A 23,185-nucleotide genomic window follows, 5' to 3' on the forward strand; every position below is an offset into this window, starting at 1 on the left:
CACTTACAGAACGTCTTCTGTACATGATGTCCAAAAGACATAAGGGTTCAGACCCATGAGACAGATAATCAAGGAGATAAATGATTGGAATTCTGAGCAGTTTAACCGGCATGCAGGTGAGCAGCATCACTTATCAGAAAGAAATTGTATAGAAACATTTTTAATTACCTAAGGAAGAAAGGGGATTGCCGGCCTTCAGCAGCTAAAGCTGTTCTTTGCTTATCTCCACATCCCAATCATTTTCTAATTATTATCATTTTTGTAAATCTCAAGACAGAACATGACTTCATTTGCATATAGACACACGAGTCTAAAGTAGATTTTTAAATTTATGCCTGCAAAGCTTCTGCAGACGCTTTCAAACTTTCCCCACCCTATTCCTGCAGTGTCTTTTCATGGCCAGCTTCTGTTTGGGTTAGTATGGCAGGACACAGCACAGATTTAAGCCAACTGTGACACTTGCTTGCCTCTGGATCCAGGGAATGTCACAGCAAAGAACACAGAAAAGGGATGGTCAAAATCCCTTACGACAGCAGCAGCTGCTACTGAAAAAGGCTCGGTCCTCTACAGCCAGACCAGCACTTTGCCTTCAGTTTTTCTCCAAGCTACATTTTTCAGTTTCTTGATCACTTTTAAGCAAGGAAAAGAGTCTCAGTAATTCTTGATATGCATAAGCCTCGAAATAGAATTTCAGCTAGAAATAGAATTTGAATAGAGCCTTTTTCCAGTTATGAACAGTTTTAGATAAAATAAGGGTTTAGATCTGCTTTTGGTGTTGGAAGATAAAAGTGCACTCAAATCAATAGACAGAGATTGGATTCAACCCCCCGCTGTCAAGTCATTTTACTAATAATGTATTGTGAAAACAATAAAAGAAATGATGGGAGTGAGCAAATTTGCTCACAGACTCAGACATTAATATTCATCATTATGATTGATATTTATGTATTCTTGATATTTCTATTTCACGCTCACACTAGCTGAGAGAGCACGTACTTCCAGAATATTTAAGTGTACCATATGGGTATAATTGCAATTCAGCCAGTTATAGAATATACTCAATCAGGATCCTGCATATACTAAAGACCTATTTTGAGCATTTTGTACTTCATGTAGGAAGACTAAAGTAGCAAAGACATGGCATGCTAACAGCAAAATGACATCAGGTAGGTAACACTACTTGAAACAAAAACACCTCTGCTTTATAAAAAGGCAACATATGTCTCTTGACTTACAAAACACAACATTTTTACACAGCTTTAAGGAGGACAACCCCATAGCCCTCTCTGTTCAGAAAAGCCACTTAAAAACCCCCGCCTCCCAGAAACACAGGTAGACTCATTTTAACCTGCAGCAAACAGTGACAGAAATATATATTCCAAAAGCACTGAAGAGACAAGTCCAACACCTGCAGAGTTAGATGAAGGCAAAGTTTCTTAACCCCAAATATCAAAGTTGTTTTCCTCTTGTTTTTTCTGAACCATTGAGCCTGCCTGTTTGGGTCACTGGTATAATGCCTGAAAATGTACCCTGAAAATGGTCACCCTGAAAATGCAGATTATATGATCCTATTTGTGGTGCTTAGTGTCTTCCCAAGCTCTTCCCTTCCCTAAAATACTGTACCAAGGAAAAAAAAAACAAAAAAACCCAAAACAATAGGTGAATCTCTCAGCCTATCATGCCAGGAAGAACTATTTTAAGAATTAATTTGTGCCCTGAGAGATCTGTTTAAATTATCCTCCTGTGCTGTCCTAACCAAAGATTAAAGTGGAGAACTTCCAGTGTCTTAAGGAGAGGAGGAAAAATTGAAGAACTGGAGCATCTGGGCTCCACTGCGGTGCCCCTAGCACGGGGAGGGGAAGGTGGAGATGAGGAGAACGGAGATGTTGATCTGCCGGTGCCCCCGGAGCCCAGGAACCTTCCCCAGCCTCATCTGGAGCTCCCAGATAGCAACCAGACTCTCCCTTATGCCACCACTTGTTTAGCTCTGCCCATCCTTTACGGCTGAGGATACATCCGTTTTTTTTTTTCTGCCACCCGCTGCTTTTTAGACAGGGAAAGTTTTGACTTCATTCTGTCCTGGTAAGTGCAGGCAGAGAGGAATATTCTCCAAAACACAGATTTGACAGAGAAAATGAAGTCTTTAACTTTCTACCTCTACAGAAGCACAAGAAGTGCCTACCAAGAGAAATAAATTCGAGTTCAGATGCACTGTGAGCACAGCAATTTTCCCCAAAGCCAGTAGGAGTTTTACCTACTTGCAGCTGCTTTTCCCGCCCCCCCCCCCCGCCATCCCTGCTTGCTCATGCACAGCCTGGGCACATGCTGTACCCTGAAGTGTCCCTCCAAGACAATGCCAGGCAAGAAAAATTCACTGAGAGTGCATGACAAAGTCAGAAGCTGAACCCCACTTTTATGATTTTATATCTATCTGCAGAGATATAAATACCCTTGCCCCCTTCCTCCAGTGAGAAAGGGCCTCCATCCCAACATACTCCCCCCTCCCAGCACACAAGTAAGGAGCAAGTTACAGAACAAACCTCTATAGCCTTCAGCAAGAGGCACCGGCTGTTAAAAATAGCACAAATTCAGCTTCCCCCCAAGTCTCCACACACACCGAGAAAGCAGACCTTGAACCCAGCTACACAGCACTTTCCTCCTGCCATCGGCTGGTGACTCAGTTGACAATTTTAAGAACAGACACCAAAAAGACTTTAAATTTAAAATAATCATAATAATCATACAAGAAACACAAAGCTATACACCGTAAATCTGTATCTGCTTGAAATTGAGGAAAATAAGCATTACCTGGTCTTGCTGTTGGGCTTGTTTCCCTGATGCATTTTGCTCCTTGGCTGTAGTCATGCTCACCTATTTGTGCCCACTGCAGTGGCAAACAGGATTTTACTCTGTGTGTGTGTGTGTGTGTAAGCTTGTCTGTGTGTTCAGACATACACGCGCACACACACACACACACACACAAAGACTAAAGGGATACGGATGAGTAACTAGTCCATCACTTAATCACCAGCTGAGAAATTTCCCACCCCCACAAAAAGAAATAAATAAAAATGCAATGTAAAAAAGCACTAGTCTGGCTGTCTTCCCCCTTGAGCCTCTAAAATAAAAGCAGGAGCAGAAGCAGAGAGAAGGATGCTGTGGGGGCTTCTTCAATTAGCAACAGCCTCTGCAATCGTCACAGAAACAATGATAACTGCTTGGCAACCAGCAACTGGCAGCTCGGAGCCGGAGGCAGCGATGTGGTCCTCGCTCCCTCCCCACCTCCACGGCGGCCGCCCGCGCCTTGCGCATGCACCGGGGCTGCCTCGGCGCTGCTGTGGCTCGCTGGGATGTGCACGGCCGGCACTCATCCATCCCCCTCTCAGGGCAGAGGGCAGCGCGGCCGCTGCCCCATCCCGCATCCTCCCGGGGCCGCTGCACCATCCTGCATCCCCCCGGGGCCGCTGCCCCATCCTGCATCCTCCTCGGGGTCTCTGCCCCATCCCGCATCCCCCCGGGGCCGCTGCCCCATCCTGCATCCTCCTCGGGGTCTCTGCCCCATCCCGCATCCTCCTCGGGGTCTCTGCCCCATCCCGCATCCTCCTCGGGGTCTCTGCCCCATCCCGCATCCTCCCGGGGCCGCTGCCCCATCCCGCATCCTCCTCGGGGTCTCTGCCCCATCCTGCATCCTCCCGGGGCCGCTGCCCCATCCTGCATCCTCCTCGGGGGTCTCTGCCGCTCCCGCATCCCCCAGGATGTCTCTGCCCCATCCCGCATCCCCCAGGATGTCTCTGCCCATCCCGCATCCCCCAGGATGTCTCTGCCCCATCCCGCATCCCCCAGGATGTCTCTGCCCCATCCCGCATCCCCCAGGATGTCTCTGCCCCTCCCGCATCCCCCGGGTCTGTGCCGCGCACATGCGGACTTTCTGGCAGGCTCTCTCTCCCTCGTCCTCTCCCGACTCGCGGCGGCTCAGGCTCCGGGGCCGGGCTGTGTCCAGGGCGGCCTCTGCCCGCTGCCAGCGCGGCTTTGGGGGCTGCGGCGCTGCCAGGGGAGCAGGCTGGCAGCCGCCGCTCTCCGGAGAGCTGCCCCTGGCTGCCGAAGGGTGAGAGGTGCCCCCAGCCTCCCGCATCCCCTCCGTGTCCCCGCTGTGACCGGGGCCACCGTGCGTGTCACGTTGCAGGGTGACACACGAGCACGCGTTCCCTGCTCCGCTCCCCGCAGCCTCCCCGCCGTGACAGAGATCTCTCCGACACGCCGGAGCTGTCAGAGGAGCCCGCCCAGCCTCGCTGCGGTGCGGGGTGACAGCGCTGTGCCCGGGCAGGACACACGGTGCCACGCTCCGGGAGCGACCCTCACACGGCTCTTCGGGATTTGCTTGGGACTGATGCGAGCCCTCACTCACCCCGACAGCAGGTGACACGAAAATGCCACGTTGCCGCTTCTGGCATCCTCACCTCCCACCCAGCACACCCGGGATGGAGCACAGAACTGTCCTCAGTGCTGGAGTGCTGCGTAAAGCTAAACGTTCTCTCACTCACGTGGCACCGGGATCTCGGCTGAGTCTGCTAAGGAAAGGGAACATCAGAGTGCTCAACTGACAGGGAAGTGATACTGCCTTGTTTGATCCTCAATTTTAGAGCACGGATTTATTATACAAGGTCACATTCACCAACACCACTACAGTCAATGTCTCCTTACACCTGGGATGATTTTGATCCTTGGTTCAGGAACAGATCGACGGCAGGCCAAGTTTTCCTAAAGATATCTACAAGCCACCACTCAGACTCCCTAAATGTTCCTGCATTTTCACCATTGCATTCATAGGAGTTCATAGGAACCATGACATAAAAGATCTGAAACCTGGAATTGTGCTGGTGGTAAACTGGACAACCTTGCCTTTTCCCAGGTGCCACAATCCAGGCAACAGCTCATTTAAAAAAAAAAAAAAAAAAGTGACTGGCACCTCTCTAACAAGAAACACTAATAATCTGCATTCAGTCTAACAGCCTGTGTTGATTTCTTGCTGGATTATACTCTGACACAGTCCTAGTTTACATTGCAATTCCATCTCTTCAGTCCCCATAGTTTAAGTCACAATATTTTCTAAATGTTTATAGTGAGGTTATTGTTCATATATTTTTCCCCAGCCATCAGAACAGAATTGTTTTCAAGGTTTTATATAAATGGATCAGTTTGAATTTTCCAATTGCCTTGTCTACTTTTCTACCTGTTGTGAGTGGTAATGAAGGCTTGCTTTACTCCACACTTCTGCAATTTTTCTTTCCAAGAGGAATTCAAATGAAACAAAACTGTATTTGGACTTGGCGCTTTGTTTTGGTTTTGCTTTTTTTTTTTTTTTTTTTTTTTTTTTTTGGTTGTGGGATTTTCGTTGTTTAGTTGGGTGTTTTTGATTTTTTTTTTTAACACCCCCACCATACATGCTGTAAATTTCTACAAAACAGATCCTTTTTTAAAACATGGGCTATTCACTATGTCCCTGACCCCCTACACTGCCAATCCCTAAACTTATTTGCACCGTGTGCCCTCCCCGTGCAGGTTCAATTCTTTCACAGTTAATAACTTCAGACACAGTTCTCACTGTTTTTCTGGAAATGGCCGCTCCCCCTGACAATGTAGATTTTTTTCCCACTAAGCTTGTTGTTGGACATATAAGAAGTTAATTGTGCTAATTAGTCCAGCAGTCAGCAATTCAAATGCACGTGGCTGAGCCTCATTACATGGATGCGTTAGGAGGCTGCTGTTCTGACAGCATCTCCCAGTGCCTGGCACAGCTCCCCAGTGTTTCTGAAATGCCTTGATCTCTCTGCCTGGCAGTTCCTCCTTGTCACCCCTGACCAGGGCAGGGTGCCCCATCCCCTCAGAAGGCAGCTGCTCACTGCCTGAGGATGTGGCAGCAGGGGCAGTGACATCCTCAAGCTCTCTGCCACCCTCTACCTTGATCAAAGGGGTTCTGAGGTTGCCAAACAGCTCCTGGGGAGACACTGGAAGAGGGAGCAGTGGCCACTGCCATTCAGAAATGCTCATTAGTCACAGCCAGAGAATAATTTCCTCTCACATTAGCAGGGCTGAGGCTGTCCCTCCTGACCTCTGAGCTATGTTAGGGTATCAGCTATTGCTTGTCTGAGTCATCACTGATGAAAGATTAATCCACCCCTATCAGAGGACAAGAATCTGTATCTGCCAAACCCAGCAGGCAGAAGGATGGGTCCCAGACCGTCCCATCTGGGGCCTGGCAGGAGGCAGTGGCAGACAAGGACCCTGGGAGTACAACCTTCCCATCCATCCCTCTCCACAGCATCCCAGATGACCACAAGGACACAGGGAGCAGGCTGTTTCTCCCTGCAAGGGTCAAACACCAACAGGCTGTTCAACCTCTACTACCCAGAACTGAAACGTGTTTGTCTCCACGCCCTGCCCATGCCATGGGAAGGTGTCAACCTCCAGACCCCCTCCCTGCCCACAAAACTGTGTCCCTGTCACGAGCATCCTCCATCAATCCATGCAGTCCACACTGTGCCACCACTGGGACACCTCTGGAGCCCACAGCTCTCCTCATTAACCAGGATGCGGGTTCTAAATGCCGGCTACAACCACGTGAATGCCATCCCCACCCTTGACAGCAGTTACCCCCTCCATCCCCACAGCAGGACAGACGGACAACTGCCTCCCATCAGGACAGGAACCAGCTACAGGTGAGAGGAGCTGTTCCAGCCTCTCAACTCATCTTCACCTAGTGTGCTTGTTTCAACAAAATCATGCAGCACTGCAGTAATACAGATAATTTTTAATTACCTTGTAACAAATTAGTCACACATGTCCTAGAGCATTTTCTGTTAGAGGGAAAGTGCTTCATTCTCCCGAGACTGGCAGGAACAAGCTTGTGGTCTGGGATCATTCTTAAAATTCTCCTTGGAGTTCACAAAGTCACCACAAAGCTTCTTCTCGCTCAAAGATTGTTGAAAACCTTGAGCACTGCAAATAGGAATTAATGTTCCAGTGGCTTTGGAGGATAAGGTGGAACAAAAGCTCAAACTGTCACCACCACAAAGACCTGTGAACTCCTAGGAGCACAAGCACAGCAACCTTTCTTTATGAAGCAGTACAGCAATGCATGACAGAAAAAGGAGCAGTTTGTTACTGCTCCCAAACATTTTTAAGCAGATCAGGGTGCAAGACCATCCTTGATTCTGCCCTTCCACGGGGGTAGAGGTGTCTGGATACAGAGCAGCTCCTTTATGGGAAGCAGCAATGGGCTCTCAGGAGTCAGTGCAGAGCATTCCTATTCCCTGTGTGCTACAAAGAGCAGACCCAACAGCAGCCTGTGCTCACAGGGAGCCCTCCAGCTGCACACATCTGTTCCAGGGAGCACAGGCTAAGGGCAGTGATAAGCCTGCAGCAGGTGCAGGTATTGGAGGCAGAAGCCTCCTGCTCCATTGAAACTTGGGGTTTTAGCTGTACCACACCAGGTTATTCACTCCCCTTTCATTGCCACATCAAGAAGTTGAAGCCAGTGGGCAAAGTGGGTAGAAATTAATTCTACTTGATTAGCCACACATTTGAACAGTCTGCTAATGTACTCCCTTCTCCAGAAAACAACCAGATCCCATGGAGAGCTACGATTTTGAAAGTTTGGGAGGTCTAAGCCATGAGTACTGTTAGTATTTGGGGTGCAGTAATGTGTTACCTCCAGCAGAACACAGCACAAGATGTGAGTCTGCACATCCAGCCCCTCTGAGCTCCACACTTGCTGACAGCTCCCACTGGTTTGGCCGATTTGCTCTCGGTTCAGGAAGGACAAAAGGCCCAGGAAAGCACATGGCAAGAGAAAAATCTACTCAGAGATATGTTACAAAGGAAAAGGTGTAAGGGCTATGGGTTTTTAGGGCCATTATATAGGTAGTAGATGTTTTAAAGACAACTCAGGAAGAGAGAGACTCTGCCAGCACAGGCATTCACTATGAGAAAGGTCAAGATCAGCCTTTAAAAATGTTGCAGCCATGGATTTTAGCATTCATTGAAAGGTTGGACAAAACTGGCCCACAGGATGCAAGGGGAACAGTGCCCAGTGTGCACTGGTGCTGCTTTCCAAGGTGTGGAGGCAGTGGCGTGGCTGGCACACAAGGCTGGCAGCTCCTGAAGTGATGGCGTGAGAAGATCTCCCTGAGCAATGCTCTTCTGAGACCAGCAGCATACTCCAGAAAAGGCAAATCCACTCAGTCTCCAATACTGATAAAATACCTCCAATTTTCATAGAGAAATTCGGAGAGGAACAAGAGGGAAGGATCCATAAAAATCAAGATGTCCATGGTCCCAAGATGTGCCAGGGCATGCTGGTGTCAAGTCACCCCTCCTCAGTCCCACTGCCAACATCTCACTCACGCAAAAAGCAATGGCACAGCCCCTCTCCTTCTGGACCTGCATGGCTCAGATGCAGTGAATCAGAGGGGCTGTGTCCTCCTCTGCAGATCCCTCTGGGGGTCAAGGGCTCCTCATACAGAAGATGCCAGAGAAGAACAGAGAGATGTAAACCCACGAGGGCTGCATGGTTGGAAACTCTTTTTACAAGACTTTGTGCTTTAGATGCTTCAGAAACAGGCTGCTCATTCTAGAGATTTCTGTTCTGCGCTCATCTGAATGAGCTGTGGAGAGGGAGAATTTAATTTTGTTTTGTTTGGAAAGCACAGTTTGTGCCCTGCCCCTCTCCAAGAAGGTGACAACACTAATATCACATTATTGCACAGCAACGTCCCCAGTTGGAATTTGGAATTGGAAACACTTAATGGGAGATCAGCTGACATCAGCCCTACTCCTACAAAGGCTGCAGAGCATCTCTATTGCCTACACACCAACCCCCAGCACTGCTTCTCATAATAGTTCCTATTAGAAGACCAAAAAAAAAACCACTTTCATGTTGTTCCAAGTTAATCCCTATCTTTGGAACATTTCTGTTTGTCAACAGGCCTCCCAAAACTAATTTTATTATAAAAGAAAGAAAATCTTTGGCCTTTAAGAATATGCACTAGTTAGTTTTATCTTGCATCTGCCCTTTGCCCTGTTGCCCTTCTCTGGTTGTCTCCAACACATTGGTTCTACCAAGGGTTAGTCATGGGAGAGTCTCTATGTCCAGAGGAATTTTCAGGGGCCCCACTGAGGACCTCTCTGTCTTGGGGCTCCACTCAGATGGATGATTTTCCAGATTTCAAAGGTTCTGTGAAAGTACTGGAGGCAATGACATAGTTTCAGTTAAAAATACATCACACTTCCATTACGCATGACCAAGATCATTGAGAGAGCAATCTGGTATGCTATTTTCATTTAACAGATCAAATCCAGTTTATTCAGTCAATGCCATTAATTAGTCATTTGCATGAATATCAGTTCCTGCAGGGGATACACTTCAAAATGTTCCCACAAGCACGAGAGCTCCTTCCATCTGAGACAGCAGGTATGTGGCAGCAGCGGACACAGAGACAATGGGCATTGCAAGAACGACTTGCGTGTCTGCATAATAGTCCTGTGGTGTTGTTACTATTTGTCCATTACCAAAGCCTCACTAAGTTGCCTTTTTTTTTTTTTTTTTTCCTAAATCCTGAGCAGGAGAAGGTGGTTTGAAATCATTAAAACGGGTTGATTTGAAGCACTGTATTCAGCTGCTTCCCATTTCTCGCTGCCGCTCCGGGTTCCAGGACCCCACAGTTCATGGTAAACAAATAAGACAACACAGGCATGCAAGCTGTGAAGAAGTCTGCTCTTTCATGCACAGCTAGAGCTGTTTTGCATAGCACTTTCCTGCCTGAAGTGGAGCATGACTCTGGGGAACACAGCAGGTACTTGTGCCCTTCTCACTTCTGGATTCCTCACCCACTTCAGTTTGCTTACCCTAAAGATCAAGTGTGTGTACTGACAGTCAGACTTTGTTATTGAAGTAGCTCCTGTTCAAAATCATTACTTTTAATCCACTGTGGGGTTATTTTTTTCAGTCAGTGTATATATTTTAATACATCATCCCAGTCTTAAAGGCAGGGGATGAGCAGTGCCACAATTGTTCGACGCTGTGTTATCCCTGCAAGGAATACAGACCCTGTCACTGGCTGTTCTCTGCCCCTCTGCCTGCTCCTGCTGGTGTGACCTTGGCAGCTGCAATGCAACAGATGCCTCTTTCTCACTTGTTTATCCATGTGAGAGAGACTTCTGAGGCCCCAACTTCAGTGCCAGCTGTGAATAGTCTCCAAATTGCTTTTTCGAAGTTTACCTCCTCATAGTCTAGCTTAGTGTTCCTGCTCCCTGTGCTCTTAGGGATCAATATTCACTGACATTTTCCCCCACACCTCCTGGTTATTTCTAGGTAGCAGCTGAATTCCTTCCTTATTGACTCAGTATGTGTTCTTTTTAACTGTTGTTTTAGGAAAGGAATAATTTATTTCTTGTCTCCTTCCTTCCTTCCCTTCCCTCATTTTACTGAGTAGCCACAACATATATTTTGCAACTGAAACATCCGTGTCAGAAAATGTAAAAACGTCACCAGGGATGAGAAACCACTCCCACCACCACCACCAAAATCACTGTCAAACAGAGAATCCCCATCTTCACAACAGCTGCAAACATATTAGGCTGTTTAGCAGCCTACTGCTTGGAAAAAGATAGCCTCATCTTCATTTTTAGCTCCAAAGTGATTTATAGGATGAATAAATGATCTGCATATAAGTTGATGACTGGTTTAAATGTAAATGTTGTGAAAGAGTTCTTATGTAAGCACATACATTGCCTGAGAGATCCTGGTACATAAAAGCTGCAGCTGGAGCAAGTGGCTTTTTAAGCATTTGTTTTATGAAGTACACTTTTCATCGCAGCGGTTGTTATTTTTCATTTACTTTTATATCGGCTTTAACAAAAAGAAAAAAGAAAAGTAAAAATTACTTGAACTCACAACATGAGCCATACACTTTTAATAGTGAGGCTATGCAAAATAATGACACTTAAATGGATGTGTAAAACATGCATTCATCAAAGATATCTCATATTTGAAAGTTATACCATGACAGCCTCTGAGGTGTCACAGGTGATGAAGGCATAAAGACAAAACAACCTCAGTTTCTGAACATAAAACTCGACATGTGGATCCTGCAGGCTGAGCCCAGCTTTGGGCATTTGGAGAGGATCTCTTGGGGACTGCCATCACCTCTAGAAGATGTGACCACTGGGCCCTGAGGAGTGGTGACCCACTGAACACTATGTTAGCCTCATAACTTCTCTCAAATATTCCCAAACAACAGCAAGAACTGCAAAGATGTCACTTCTGCCACCTGCACTGGTGTTTTCTCTGGTGTTCCCTGCCTCCCCAACAGTGAGCTGGATGGGTTGTGGTGATCACTGCCTTCAGTTTCTGGTGGGGCCCATGATGGCTGTGAGGATCTGTATGCTGGTGTGTTTTTTATCAAGGGTTTCTAGACCTCTTGGGATTGAATCTGTTGTGGTAAGCATATGTTGCTGCATTCCTGCTAGCTCTATGGTAGATAAGCTTTTCCACCAACCTAAAATAACCTCCTCGAGAGTCTGAACAATGAAAACACTGCCAACACTTGTCTTCTCTAAAAGAGGCTCAAAGGGACCCAAAGCCCTTCCTGTCTGCATCATGTCTTTATTTTTGGAGAAGGCAAACCCACAATGTTTTCACATTCCTCTTCTCAAGTCTGAAGGTGGAAGGAAGAGGCAGAAAACAACACTTGGGCAAAACTCCACTGAGCAGATAAAACAAGTAATGCACAGATTCACATCGCCTCACCCAATCTTCCCCTCTGTGCCTCAGTACCCACCCTGCATTCACCTTTCTGGACACCGTGCATGTACTTCTCCCAGAATAAAGACAAAATGTTACTGCTATGTTGAATGCCCTCTAGAGGAAATGCAATTTATGGAAAATGGGCCAACTGGAAAGGTCTGCTCAGAACCCCTGACTCAGAGGTAAAAGTGTGTGTTTACTAAAATAGATAAAGAAGGTGAACAGAAATGGCTCATTACTATTGTAACCTCAAGAATTGCTTCTGTTGTGATGAAGAAAACAGAAACCAGAACAATGCCTTGCTCTATTTTCTATTGTTTTTTTCACTGATCAGCAGTTTTGATGTGCCATTTGTACCACCTTAGACAGCTTTCATTTTCTGTACTATGCCATTGATTTACCTGCCTCTGAGAGGTACTCTTCATCTCTGAGGATACTGCACCAAACCAGACTCCCAACTCACTCGTAGCCAGATGACACAGTAGAGAAAGTGAAAACCATACAGCATGATGTACAAACAAATATATAACTGCCCAAATTCAAACCTAAATAGAATAAATAATTCAAGTAATGTGGTGGTGAAGTCCTGTTCTCATGTATTTATTTGATCTACCTGCAACACAAGAAAATTAATGCAGAAGAGATGCATAACATCTGTATATCCTATACACCTTACAGGAGAACAGCAGGGCTCTGAGTACAGCAAAAGTCCTCTAAGAGGGTGTAAGACATCCTTTATTTAGCATTGATAATGTTCAATTAATTACAGAGTCTTAGCAGGTATTCAAAAATATCACCTTGGGCACTCGGGTGGAGCTGGAGCAAGAGCAGATTCACAGCCCAATTCGGGCAGGCAGAGAGGGTGTGAACCCCTCACACCTCCCCTGGAAATGACAAAGGGGGCCTCAGCCTTGCCCACACTGTCCCTACTGGGAACAGGGACAAGTCTTCAGAAGGCTGTGGCTGTCAGTGGCACAAGGTCAGCAGCAGCAGGGATGGGATGTCCAAAATGCACAGGGAGCATGAAAAAGTCTCTTGCCAAGACTGCTCCCTGTGCCCTCCCATCAGAGATTTTGTTCCTTTGAGGTCTGACAGCCAGGCTGAGGCACAGGGAATGGCTCTGCATGTCTGAGAGTTGCTGAAGGGTCCTAGGAATGCTGAGCAACCTTCACTAAGGGACTGAGGACCTCTGTTTAATACACCATGGCTCAGTATCTGAGATTGCCCCAACACAGTTCACAGAGCTTCACTCATTATGAATATGAATGAAGTACAGCCTCCCCAAAACATTGCACAGGTACCCTGATGTACTCAATCGTGAGTTCCCATGCTCAACCCCAAACAACAAATGTATCCTTTCTGTAACACTCACTAGTGAGCTTGCCTCCAACGCAGTTTTCCCTACATTATTGTTTGATTTGGTATCTCTGACTCTTCAATTTCACCATATTCTGAAGGCAGCAAAGCAGAAACAATGGCACAAACATTTCAAAGCAGCCTACACCTGTGAACTTCTGAATTCTTGCACAAAAAAAAAAAAAAAAAAATATATATATTTTATATATATATGGTTTCATTTCGTTTAGAAAATAGCACGAAGAAGGGAATTTGCGGTATTTTGAGACTAACAGAAAGTTCCATAACATGGTTACACAAAGCTATGCAGCAGTGTGGACTTTTCACCCTGAATATAAAACTCTTAGGAAATCACACAAGTGTGAAATGTCAGCTAGAGTGTGAGAGAGTAAACCAGAGTGAGCCAATTTCTTGCCACAGATAATTCACGCATGTCCCATTTACATACCTCTCAAATTTCATGTAACTGCACATATGAAACATGTCCATCAAATACACACATAAAAATCAGACACAGGTGGTGCCTGTGAGTGTCTGAGTATGCTGTAATACAACACCAAAGTCCACAAAGAGACACAAACTGAGCCCACTCCTCTTCCAGCTTGCTCTTCTCCTACCCTGGCTACAAGAGGAGACGGACCCACCCACCAAGGTGGGCAGTAGGAGATCAATGCCATGTGCTCAGACCTGGCTTTGCTGCACACAGTGTGCTCTGAAAAGCCCTGGGTCAGTGCCCAGCTCTACCTGTGAAGTGTCTCCAATGTGTTATGTTTGGAAAGTTCACAAATTTTCACATTCATACTTGAACTTATGCTAGAACAAAAGTGGCATCACTCATCACTACATTCTCAGCTGAGCAAATCAGAATTTTTGAAACAAGAAGGGGAAGATTTCATCAGTCCTGAGAACCCTATCAGCCTTTTATTGCAAATATTACCCAAAGACAGCTTTTTGGACATATTTTCCAGGGATAATAAGGCAGCTTAGGGCTTATATTTATTCATGGAATCAGCAGTCTTTTCATTTCTATTGTTCATCTCTGTAGATCAAGACTTCTACTGGTGTGGGAAGTGACTGCAGGATGGGATGTTTAGAGATTTAATCTGCAAGAGCCTGAAATAATGGAAATAGAAGTCGGCCAGCAGAAAAAAAACTAAAAAAAATTAATTCCATCTGCCTTATGGAGCAATCCAGAGCACCAAGTTAACTAATTCTCACTTTGGGTTGCAGTTTGGTGACACCAGAACAAGCAGTAGCTACTCTGAAAGGATTAACAACAGCAGAAAACACGAGATTGATGGGCAGTGTATCTGTTCTCAGCATGAAAGGGAAACTGTTGTACAAAGCTTTGACATCATTCTTCAGCAGTATCTGGACTGACCACTTCTCCCCTTCCAGCAGTCAAAGAAAAGTCAAAGTACATGGGGAAATTCTAACCAACAGATCAGGCTTTAAATGATGTCCAGAAATGAAGTGCAGCTTTCCAAAATAGATAAATGTATTTTCAAGATTTTCTCCCCTTCATAGATGCCAGAGGCAGGCTGCATGTGATTAAAAGCTACAAAAATAGCAGTTACAGTCTTGCAAGGGTGCTTTCAACTGGTGTTTTGTTTCCACTGATTTCACTTCAGATAATATTGGCAGCAGAATGCCATAAATCTGATTAAACAGTTCATCTTAACCATTAAGTACCAGCCTGAGATTTTTGGTTCATCTATGTGGTAGTGGTAGAAGGCAAATAAATATTCACAGTCCATCCAGCACTACATTTTAATACTTTCTTATCAAGTGATCCATTAGAATGGCATAGATTGTAATAAAATAAACTCTTTTGTATCTCAGTGTTAAATAAACTCTGCGGTCTCACATTCCTTGATACAGATCTGTTCTCCAGCAACACAAAGGATTCAGGCAGCTCTCCTAGAAAAACCTGTTCTAAAGATTGAATTTTCTCCCCAATAACAATATGGTTTGTTAACAGAAGTTTATGCAAACACAGATGGTAGAATAAGCCCTTATGATGCAGGCAGGTCTTGGCTGGAAGAGTAGAGCTCACACTGAACCGTGGAACACGATACCACTCTCTTCACTTTGACTTTCCTTCCAGGAGGAAAAGGGGGAGTTAATTTGTTTGGGGTGAATCCTTTTTTGGGATACAAAAACTTAAGTATATTAATCAGATTTTGCACTGTAAATGAGGTTTAAATTTCTATAATCAGAGATAATTGATTGCATAAAAGTCTGACAGGGCTTCGACCCTGGCAAAATCCCATACCTCTTCTCCCAGGCACTGAAGCTCCTTGATGTTACTCTGGCTCTGTGAAGTGGCTCTAAGTGGCTGAGAGTACAAGGCACATCAATTTTGAAGCCTTCTTACAAAGTTAGAGAAGTGAAATGCCGACACAGTCAAAATGAACACCTATTTTTTGTGTGCTGAAGTCAAAATCAAAAAAGCATCTATTCACGGAATAGGCCTGTAGTATAGTTGCAAACAATCAATGCAGTCACCATATAAGATCATTGTAATGAAAATAAATGAAAAAGAACCTTTTTCTTTTGATATAGTATTTGCATTACAACAGCACCAAGGAGCTGCACAGCTGGGGGGTCCCTGTGCTCTGGGCTAGAGGAGTTTTCAACATAACAACAGACCCTGCAGAAAATATCTCACAGTCCCAACAAGAATATTCTGCCTGCACAGCTCACTGTTGTGTGTTCCTGAAGAGATTATTTTTACTATCAGTGAATTTCTCTCTCCAAACAGGACAGATACTTCTTTTTCCAGTACTCACTTCTGAGGCACCCTGTTAGAAGAAACACCCTGTTTTCTTTCCATGTGTGCAGCATTGCATTTCTGTTCCCTTCCTGCCCACAGAAAGATTGAATGGTTCACATTTAGTTTCAGTAGCTTTTGGTGATGTTACACCTCAGTTTGGGTTGGGCAAGGATTTAAAATGTGCAGCACCCTGCACAGGTGACACCCATCGGCAGGTGAAGTTTCCAAACGCAGCATTCAGTTTCCAGTTTCAGTGCTGGGCTTGGACACCAAGACTACAACCTTACTGGGGGTTGAGACCTGGGCAGGTCAGAATTACCAAAATGTGCAACTCTGTGCTAAGTATCAAGAGGTAATTCAACGTACAGGGCTTATTTCCTTTCATACAATTACACCTAAAGAGTCATTCATGAATAAGACTCCTGATCCTGCCCAGTGGGATGTGGTGGCATATTTACAGTCCAGAATCCATTACAGTTAATACTGCACTATTTACACTCATCTGCCATAAATCTAATACTGTTGTTATGGCTGTCCTGCTTAATGTACTCCAGGAATGCTCTTCAAGCCAGTATCAATTATATTTGCAAGTAAACTAATGCTTCGGGTTAAACAAAGTGAAAACATTCTTCCTCTGAGAAATTTAGTACTTTGTATCTGCATCTATTCCAAGTGAATCTTGTGTTTTATTCAATTAAGCACCACAGATGACAAGAACGATCCAGAAAACATTAAATGAACACATCGATTCTGCAATAACAACGTTGGATGAGCCATGAACTGCTACCAATAACATAATCATGACACATCAAACTCAATTACAACTTTGAAATAGTCTTTTTATTTCACTGTAATTATTTAATGTTATTTTCAGCTTGACTCTTTTATCACTGGCATTTGCACCAAGCTGTCTCTAAGTCAAAAGCTGGTATTTTGTGACCTCAGTCTAAATACCTGGCACAGAAACTGTCAGGTGGAACAAATATTACAGAATGTGTTCTTATCCTATTTCTCTTCAACATTACTGTTTTCAAGATTAGATCGTGCAAGCACATCAAGCCAGAACCTTTGCACCAAACCGAGACATTTATTTTTGTCTTTTGCAACCCAACAGGTCCCTGATGATGGTCTGGACTGGCCAGGATTGAACCTCACTGGACTTAGGAGAGTTTGCAGAGGGAAGGTCTTTTACACCTTTCCTTTCTGCATTAAAAAAACAAAACAAAACAAAACAAAACAACAAAAAAAAACAAAAACAAACAAACAAAAAAAACACCAAAAAAAAAACCCACCACCACCCAACCAAACCAAACTCAACAACAACAACAACCAAAACCAAACAAAAATGAAACACAACAACCCCTAATGAAAACCCAGATCCAGAGGTTTGCAAATGAAACACAGGAATAACGAATTTCCAATCTAAACCCTTGTGACGTCATGGACTTTGATACAACACAAACTTTTTGCAATATAGAGTCTCATAATGAGCGGTTTTATCAAACACCCATCCCAGCCTCAGTGTGATGGCTTAAAAGCCAATACCAATCCTCATTATATCCACAGCACAGCCCTTAAAATGTCACTTTTTCCTTACAGATCAGGAGTATTTGCAGCAACCTTCTTTTTAATTATGTTTATTATCAGCATCAATTTCCATTTCTCCAGGCACCTCAGAGGAACAGCAGATGCCTTTCAACATTCGCAAGGCAAACTGGCGATAATTGCTTTCCCCACCATGGGAACCCCATCAGTGCTGGGGTGATGTGAGGCACAGCAAACCCTGATGATATATTTGGCAGACGCTAAGGAATAGCACCAGCCTGGTTTTTCCAGGATTCCCTTCAGTTATCGATCCCTTACTCAGGACCAAAATACATTTGCAAAGAGGGGAACTATTTATGATAAAGGATAGCGCAGACAAGCATGTTTGGAGAGGTTGGCAGAAGGTGCAACTAAATCTTCAGGAAAGACTGATGTGTGGAGATTTCTTTAAAGTCCTCACACAGTGAGGCAAATGAGAAGCCCAAATTCCATTAAAAAAGCAGAAAAAAAATCAATTTCTGGCCTTCCTGAAGAAAGGGGCAAGCTCAACTTCTTTAACACAAGTGCAAAACCCAGTAGAGAGATAAAGAGGCCTGAAAACACATTTCCTTTTAAAATGCCAGTACTCTTTTTCTTTATTTCAAACACTGATTTATTTTTCTTTTTACTATGGATTATCACTTCTTGCACATTCAGGTCTGACAGTACAGCAGCTCGTTCACCCTAACATTTAGCAAACATGACAATATTTAGTTCTGATTACTTCAAAGCCTGAGAAAGCACAGGAACACCATCATTTCACGCATCAGATCGGTTTAAGAACAGACACAAAATACTGCTCACAAGCTGTAACAGAAACAATATTGTCCCAGCAGTAAAACCATGGAATGGAAAAATCATGGAAACGTTACCCATTTTCGAGTTCCATGGAAATAAAAAAAAAAATAATATCAAGTGAAGACTATTTTGGTCCTGCTGATTTAGCTAGTGAAACTCTAAAGGAAAAACAGAAGTTTAATACAGGGTAATGAAATTATACATTTTACATTTTCTTCTCAGCTTGAAGAAGACCCCCTGGTCAAAAGTGAATTTTAACTAGTTTCCAATATGTAAAATTTAAAGGCTTTTTTGTGATTTTGTAGTTAGTTGTGCTGTTGCTATCTGTGATAAAGTGATACTAAATGGTCTGAGTGCATCAGTCTGGCAAATGTTGTAATAAAATTATAGCCTGAAAGTGCAGCCACCTTATATGTGAGGCCATTTTGGAATGAAGGATATATTTGCAGCAGCAAGCAAGATCAAAACCACAAAACACATTACATTGCATCAAGCTAATGTTCAGTTTAATAAAGCTTGTATTATGACAGCCAGAATCAGCCAGATTAAGTAGGTTTGTGAAAGTATTTTTGCACTTTAAAGGCACAAATTTTCTGTTAAGTTATTAGCATTCCTCCTAAAGCTCTTTTTATATATTTCTAATCTTTATGCTGATAACTGTGAATGCCTTTTGTTCATGTAAACACTGGAGCACACAGAAGACCTGACTAGAAATACAAGTGGGCGAATTCAATGTGTAGAAAACATAATTAATTCCAGAAAGTGTAAAAACCAGGAACTGTTCTTCCACTTTAGCTTTTATCTTCATCCCCAATATTTAAATTTTAATTTAAGTCGTGCAGTTTGACTATCCCTCCTAAAATGTGCCACTGCTAATCAGAACAGCAGTATTCTTAATTTTGCTATGTTTCCATATTCTCCCCAAACCTGTGAGAATTCATCGCTCATCTCCTTTTGTGGCAACAAGTTCCATGGGTGAAAACAAAGTCTGTGTATTCAATTTGAACTCAAATATTAAAAATGTCAGACTTATCGCTTGTTCAGAAGCTTTTGTTTTCTCTTCCCTGGATCGTGTCTTGCAGCAGGGCTTCAAGAGACACAGGGAAATATTTGGGGGAGTAGGTAAGGACAGCTACTTAGCAGGAGTCTGGGTGTGAAATCTCATTGCTCTGGTTTCTGCTGCCCTGGTTTCTTCCTCTCTGTAGCTTCTTGTGCATCTGTTCATCAGTGACCATGAGCATTTTCATGTGAGGAAGGGAAAAAGATGTCCTGATATTCTGTTTAGACCTGTTCCCTTCCTTTATCTTCTACTGAACAACAGACTGAGAGAAAAAGGCTCCAAAATAGAGGATTCCTGGCAGGACACCTTTGATGTCCTCCTTGTGGTCTCCTTTCCAAAACTAAATAACACCACTGTTTAAGACTTCTCCAATGAGTAAGATTTACTCGAGCCTCCAAACACACTCATCAGGCATCCCTGAACCCAGCCCTGCATGCAACATTCCCAGTGAAACCATAGAGCTTACTTATATAATTATATTTATATAATTACATTATAATTACCCTCTGTATTATCCTCGGTCCCATTTTTAATGCATTTCAACATCTTGTTTGCATTTTGTTAATTCCTTTTTTTTTTCCTGAGTCCTGCTAAGCTTCTGGCCTCAGTGATGTGTTGTGGTGATACAGCTCCAGAGGTGCACTGTCATCCAAGCAATTACTGCGGTCCATTATCAGCTAATTTCCATGGTCTGTAGGAAAGCTCAAGGTCAAACTCTTGCACTGCAGCTTTGGGCTGATCACCCAAAAGAATATGCCACTAATAATTACTATTTAAATGCTACAACAGATGAATAGCGAACACATCAACAGTGGTTCAGCTATGAAGATTAAGGAAGAGGAAGGAGATTACCACAGAGCTGGATCCCTGAAGGTGCTGAGTATTTACAATTCCTCTTTACATTCCTGCTGGGTCAGTGCAAGAAGGCTGTCTGGCAGGGTAGAACGCAGCACAGGTATGGGAGGTGTGCTCCCTTTACACCATGGGACACATCCCACCTTGAATAAAAATTTTACCTGCAAGAGACCTGCTACTGCTTTTTCAGTCTGCAAAAGAAGATAGGACAGCCCTAGAAATAAATGCACACCTAGAATGAAGAGAAAAGTGGGGAGGAGAAAAAAAGTTGCCCATTTTTATGTCTACTGCCTCACAGGGACACACAGGGTCAATTTAATACTGAGCTGTATCCCTTTGAAAAGTGAAGAGACAAGGAAAACACCACACACAAGAAAAGGGATGGACAGATGCCCATTGCTGGTGCTTTGGGAGCTCCCATCTCCAACCAGCAGCGGGAATTCTCTTTGGGGAAGGAGCCCAGCACAGAGGGGAAACATTAAAGCTCTCACACTGCATTCTTCATCTTCTAACAAATATTTGCTGACATCCCATTCAGCTGTGCTGGAAACAATCTCATTTGCCATCCTTAATTCTTTATGAGGCCAATCATTACCCCCGACAGAGCTGAGCTCCTTTGAATCAGAATCGTGCCTGAGGGGCAGCCCCTGCCAACAGTGGACACAAAGTTTTGTACAGTCTAAAGACTTGCACAGCCTTGCATGGCTTGTGGTGGCTCTGCCCCTCACTGTACCTGTACTTTGGCACAAGGGAGCACAAGATTTTCCCCTTTTTCCTCTACATTTTAAGTCTGAAGCTCAAAACAAGAAAAATGTTGCACAAGGATGTCTAACTTGATGCAAGTAGATCATTACACAACGTATGTGTGCTCTTTGGGTCTCTGTTATCCCTCTGTAGTGTTACTGACACTATTTGTTCTCCCTGAGCTAATTTTTAGTCATTTTCAGGAGATAGTGTGCATTTATTAAGCAAATCAATATTTCTCATGCTATGCTTTCAGAAAAGTCAGGTAATTACGGACTTTGCTTGACATTTGTCTTCTGGTGCAATAACGTGTTTCAGAAAGCCAAGTGAATTTATAAACCAAGAACTCCCTTTCCCTAAGTCCAGGCAAAATATCTTCTATCAGTCATATTCTCACCAAAGTGTTGCTTTGCCACTGGATAGTTCATGAGCATTGCTTATATATAGTAACTACATTAGCCACACAGCCCCACCCTCTCCAACCACCCCACCCTTGGAGATGGATCAAAAAAAATCTGCCAAAGCTTTCAATTCCACTTGCAACTTCCATCTCGATTCTCAAATGTAACTCATCTGGATCCCATGCCTTGACAATTTTCAACAGCTCTAATTGCCTGCTCTGGCATAATCATAAAACCTTTTAGCATTTCATACTGCCCCCAGGAAAATGTATTCTAGTCTCTGATATGACCTTCAGCTTTTTCTCTAAATACTAATGGCACAGAACTCATGGAGGTTTTTTGCAATGACAATCTCATCTGTCATTCCCTGCTCATGTCTCTTAATGCCCTCATCGACCTCAGCATTCCTAAATTATTTTGTGATATTTTAAGGGAGTTGCTGCTGTTTACCCATAAGCCAGTTACTGTCCAGCAGGCCCAGTTTAATTTTTCAATGCCTTTTTCTATTTTCTATGCATTTTTTTAAAGGAAAGTCATAATTAAACATTTCCTCAATCTCTTTGTACACATGCACATAAATATGCATTTGGGAATAGGTTTTAGATGCATTCTAGTTTAGATTGGTAACTTTCTTTATTTAAACCTCCAGCACATTAGGACACTCACAAAAGGAAGAGAAGAAATAATTTGGGAAAAAAAACCCAAAAAAACGCTTCAAGTTTTTACATCCAAATCTTTGAGGGTTTGATACATCTGATCCTTGAATTCATCTCTGTTTGCAGACGGGACTCAGGGGCTGAAGCACTGGAGGGAATCTGCTCTCAGTAGAGACACTTAGGGCCGAACTCTCATTCCTGTTAAGCTTCCTTCTGTGCTACTCTTGTCAGGGGAAGTAAAATAAATTAAAATAATGAGGATGAACCCCCTTTTCGTCTAAACTGTTTTCCCCAGAAATTTAGCTTTTCTCTGGCATTTTTCCCCCACATACTACACGCTTTTCTAAGCACCAGGCTGAACTATTCACCACACATGATCAGCTCAAATGCCTTACAGCTCGTGACAATTCCCCTATTCTCAAATGCATTTTCTCGTACAACTTTCCTTTTGCCATGTTAGTACCTCTGTTTTCTCTGCTGAAACCTACACTCATAGGCTGTCCTGTCCTTTAGGGTAATCAGCCACTCCAGGGTATTTCAATTCAGTCTCATTAGCCACTCCTCCATCTTCACCACAGCTTTTGTGTATATTCAAATATCTCCTCAGTAGTAAAGCACACAGACCAGTAGCAGTCAAACAGAGAGGAAAGATTCCTGTGTCCCACATGTGTCTGAGCAGTTCCTTGAACACTCCAGACAGGCATTCAGCTTTTTGGGACCAATATCACACAGAATCATAGAATCATGCAATGCTCCTTGCGTTGGGAGGGACTGTACAAATCATCTGGTTCCAACCCCCTGCCATGGGCAGGGACACCTTCCACTAGACCAGGTTGCCCAAAGCCCTACCCAACCTGACCTTGAACACTTTCAGAGATGTGAGTTCCTTTTCATATCTAATTTAAATCTAACCTCCTTCAGCATGAAGCCATCCCCCTTTGTCCTATGCCCCTTTAAAAGGTCCCTCTACAGCTCTCTTGCAGCCCCCTTTAGGTACATGGCATACAAGCCTACTTTTCTCATAAAATGCTCTCAAGTAGGCCAAGTTTATTTAAGCATATTCCCTTCCTCCCTTTCACCCAAACACATTAATTTGTGTTACGCAGAGATGAAGTTAAATTCATTATCTGTGAGTGTTTATAATCTGTGTCC

The 23,185-nt window shown here is 43.9% G+C and overlaps 1 protein-coding gene across 7 annotated transcripts in view; it reads right to left on the minus strand.

The window, feature by feature from the left end:
- Nucleotides 1-23,185, minus strand: part of DPP6 (dipeptidyl peptidase like 6) — a 541,800-nt gene that overhangs the window by 246,305 nt on the left and 272,310 nt on the right. Inside the window, exon 1 of one of the 7 annotated variants that reach the window (XM_040056355.2) lies at nucleotides 2,809-3,288. The exons of the other annotated variants lie outside the window; for them this stretch is intronic. Coding sequence (XP_039912289.1) covers nucleotides 2,809-2,865 — 57 coding nt within the window. The 5' untranslated portion in view covers nucleotides 2,866-3,288. Of the gene's footprint in view, nucleotides 1-2,808; nucleotides 3,289-23,185 lie in introns of those variants that run through there. 7 annotated transcript variants of the gene reach the window in all.

Source organism: Hirundo rustica, chromosome 1 (assembly GCF_015227805.2).
Source record: "Hirundo rustica isolate bHirRus1 chromosome 1, bHirRus1.pri.v3, whole genome shotgun sequence".
Taxonomy (NCBI): Eukaryota; Metazoa; Chordata; class Aves; order Passeriformes; family Hirundinidae; genus Hirundo; species Hirundo rustica.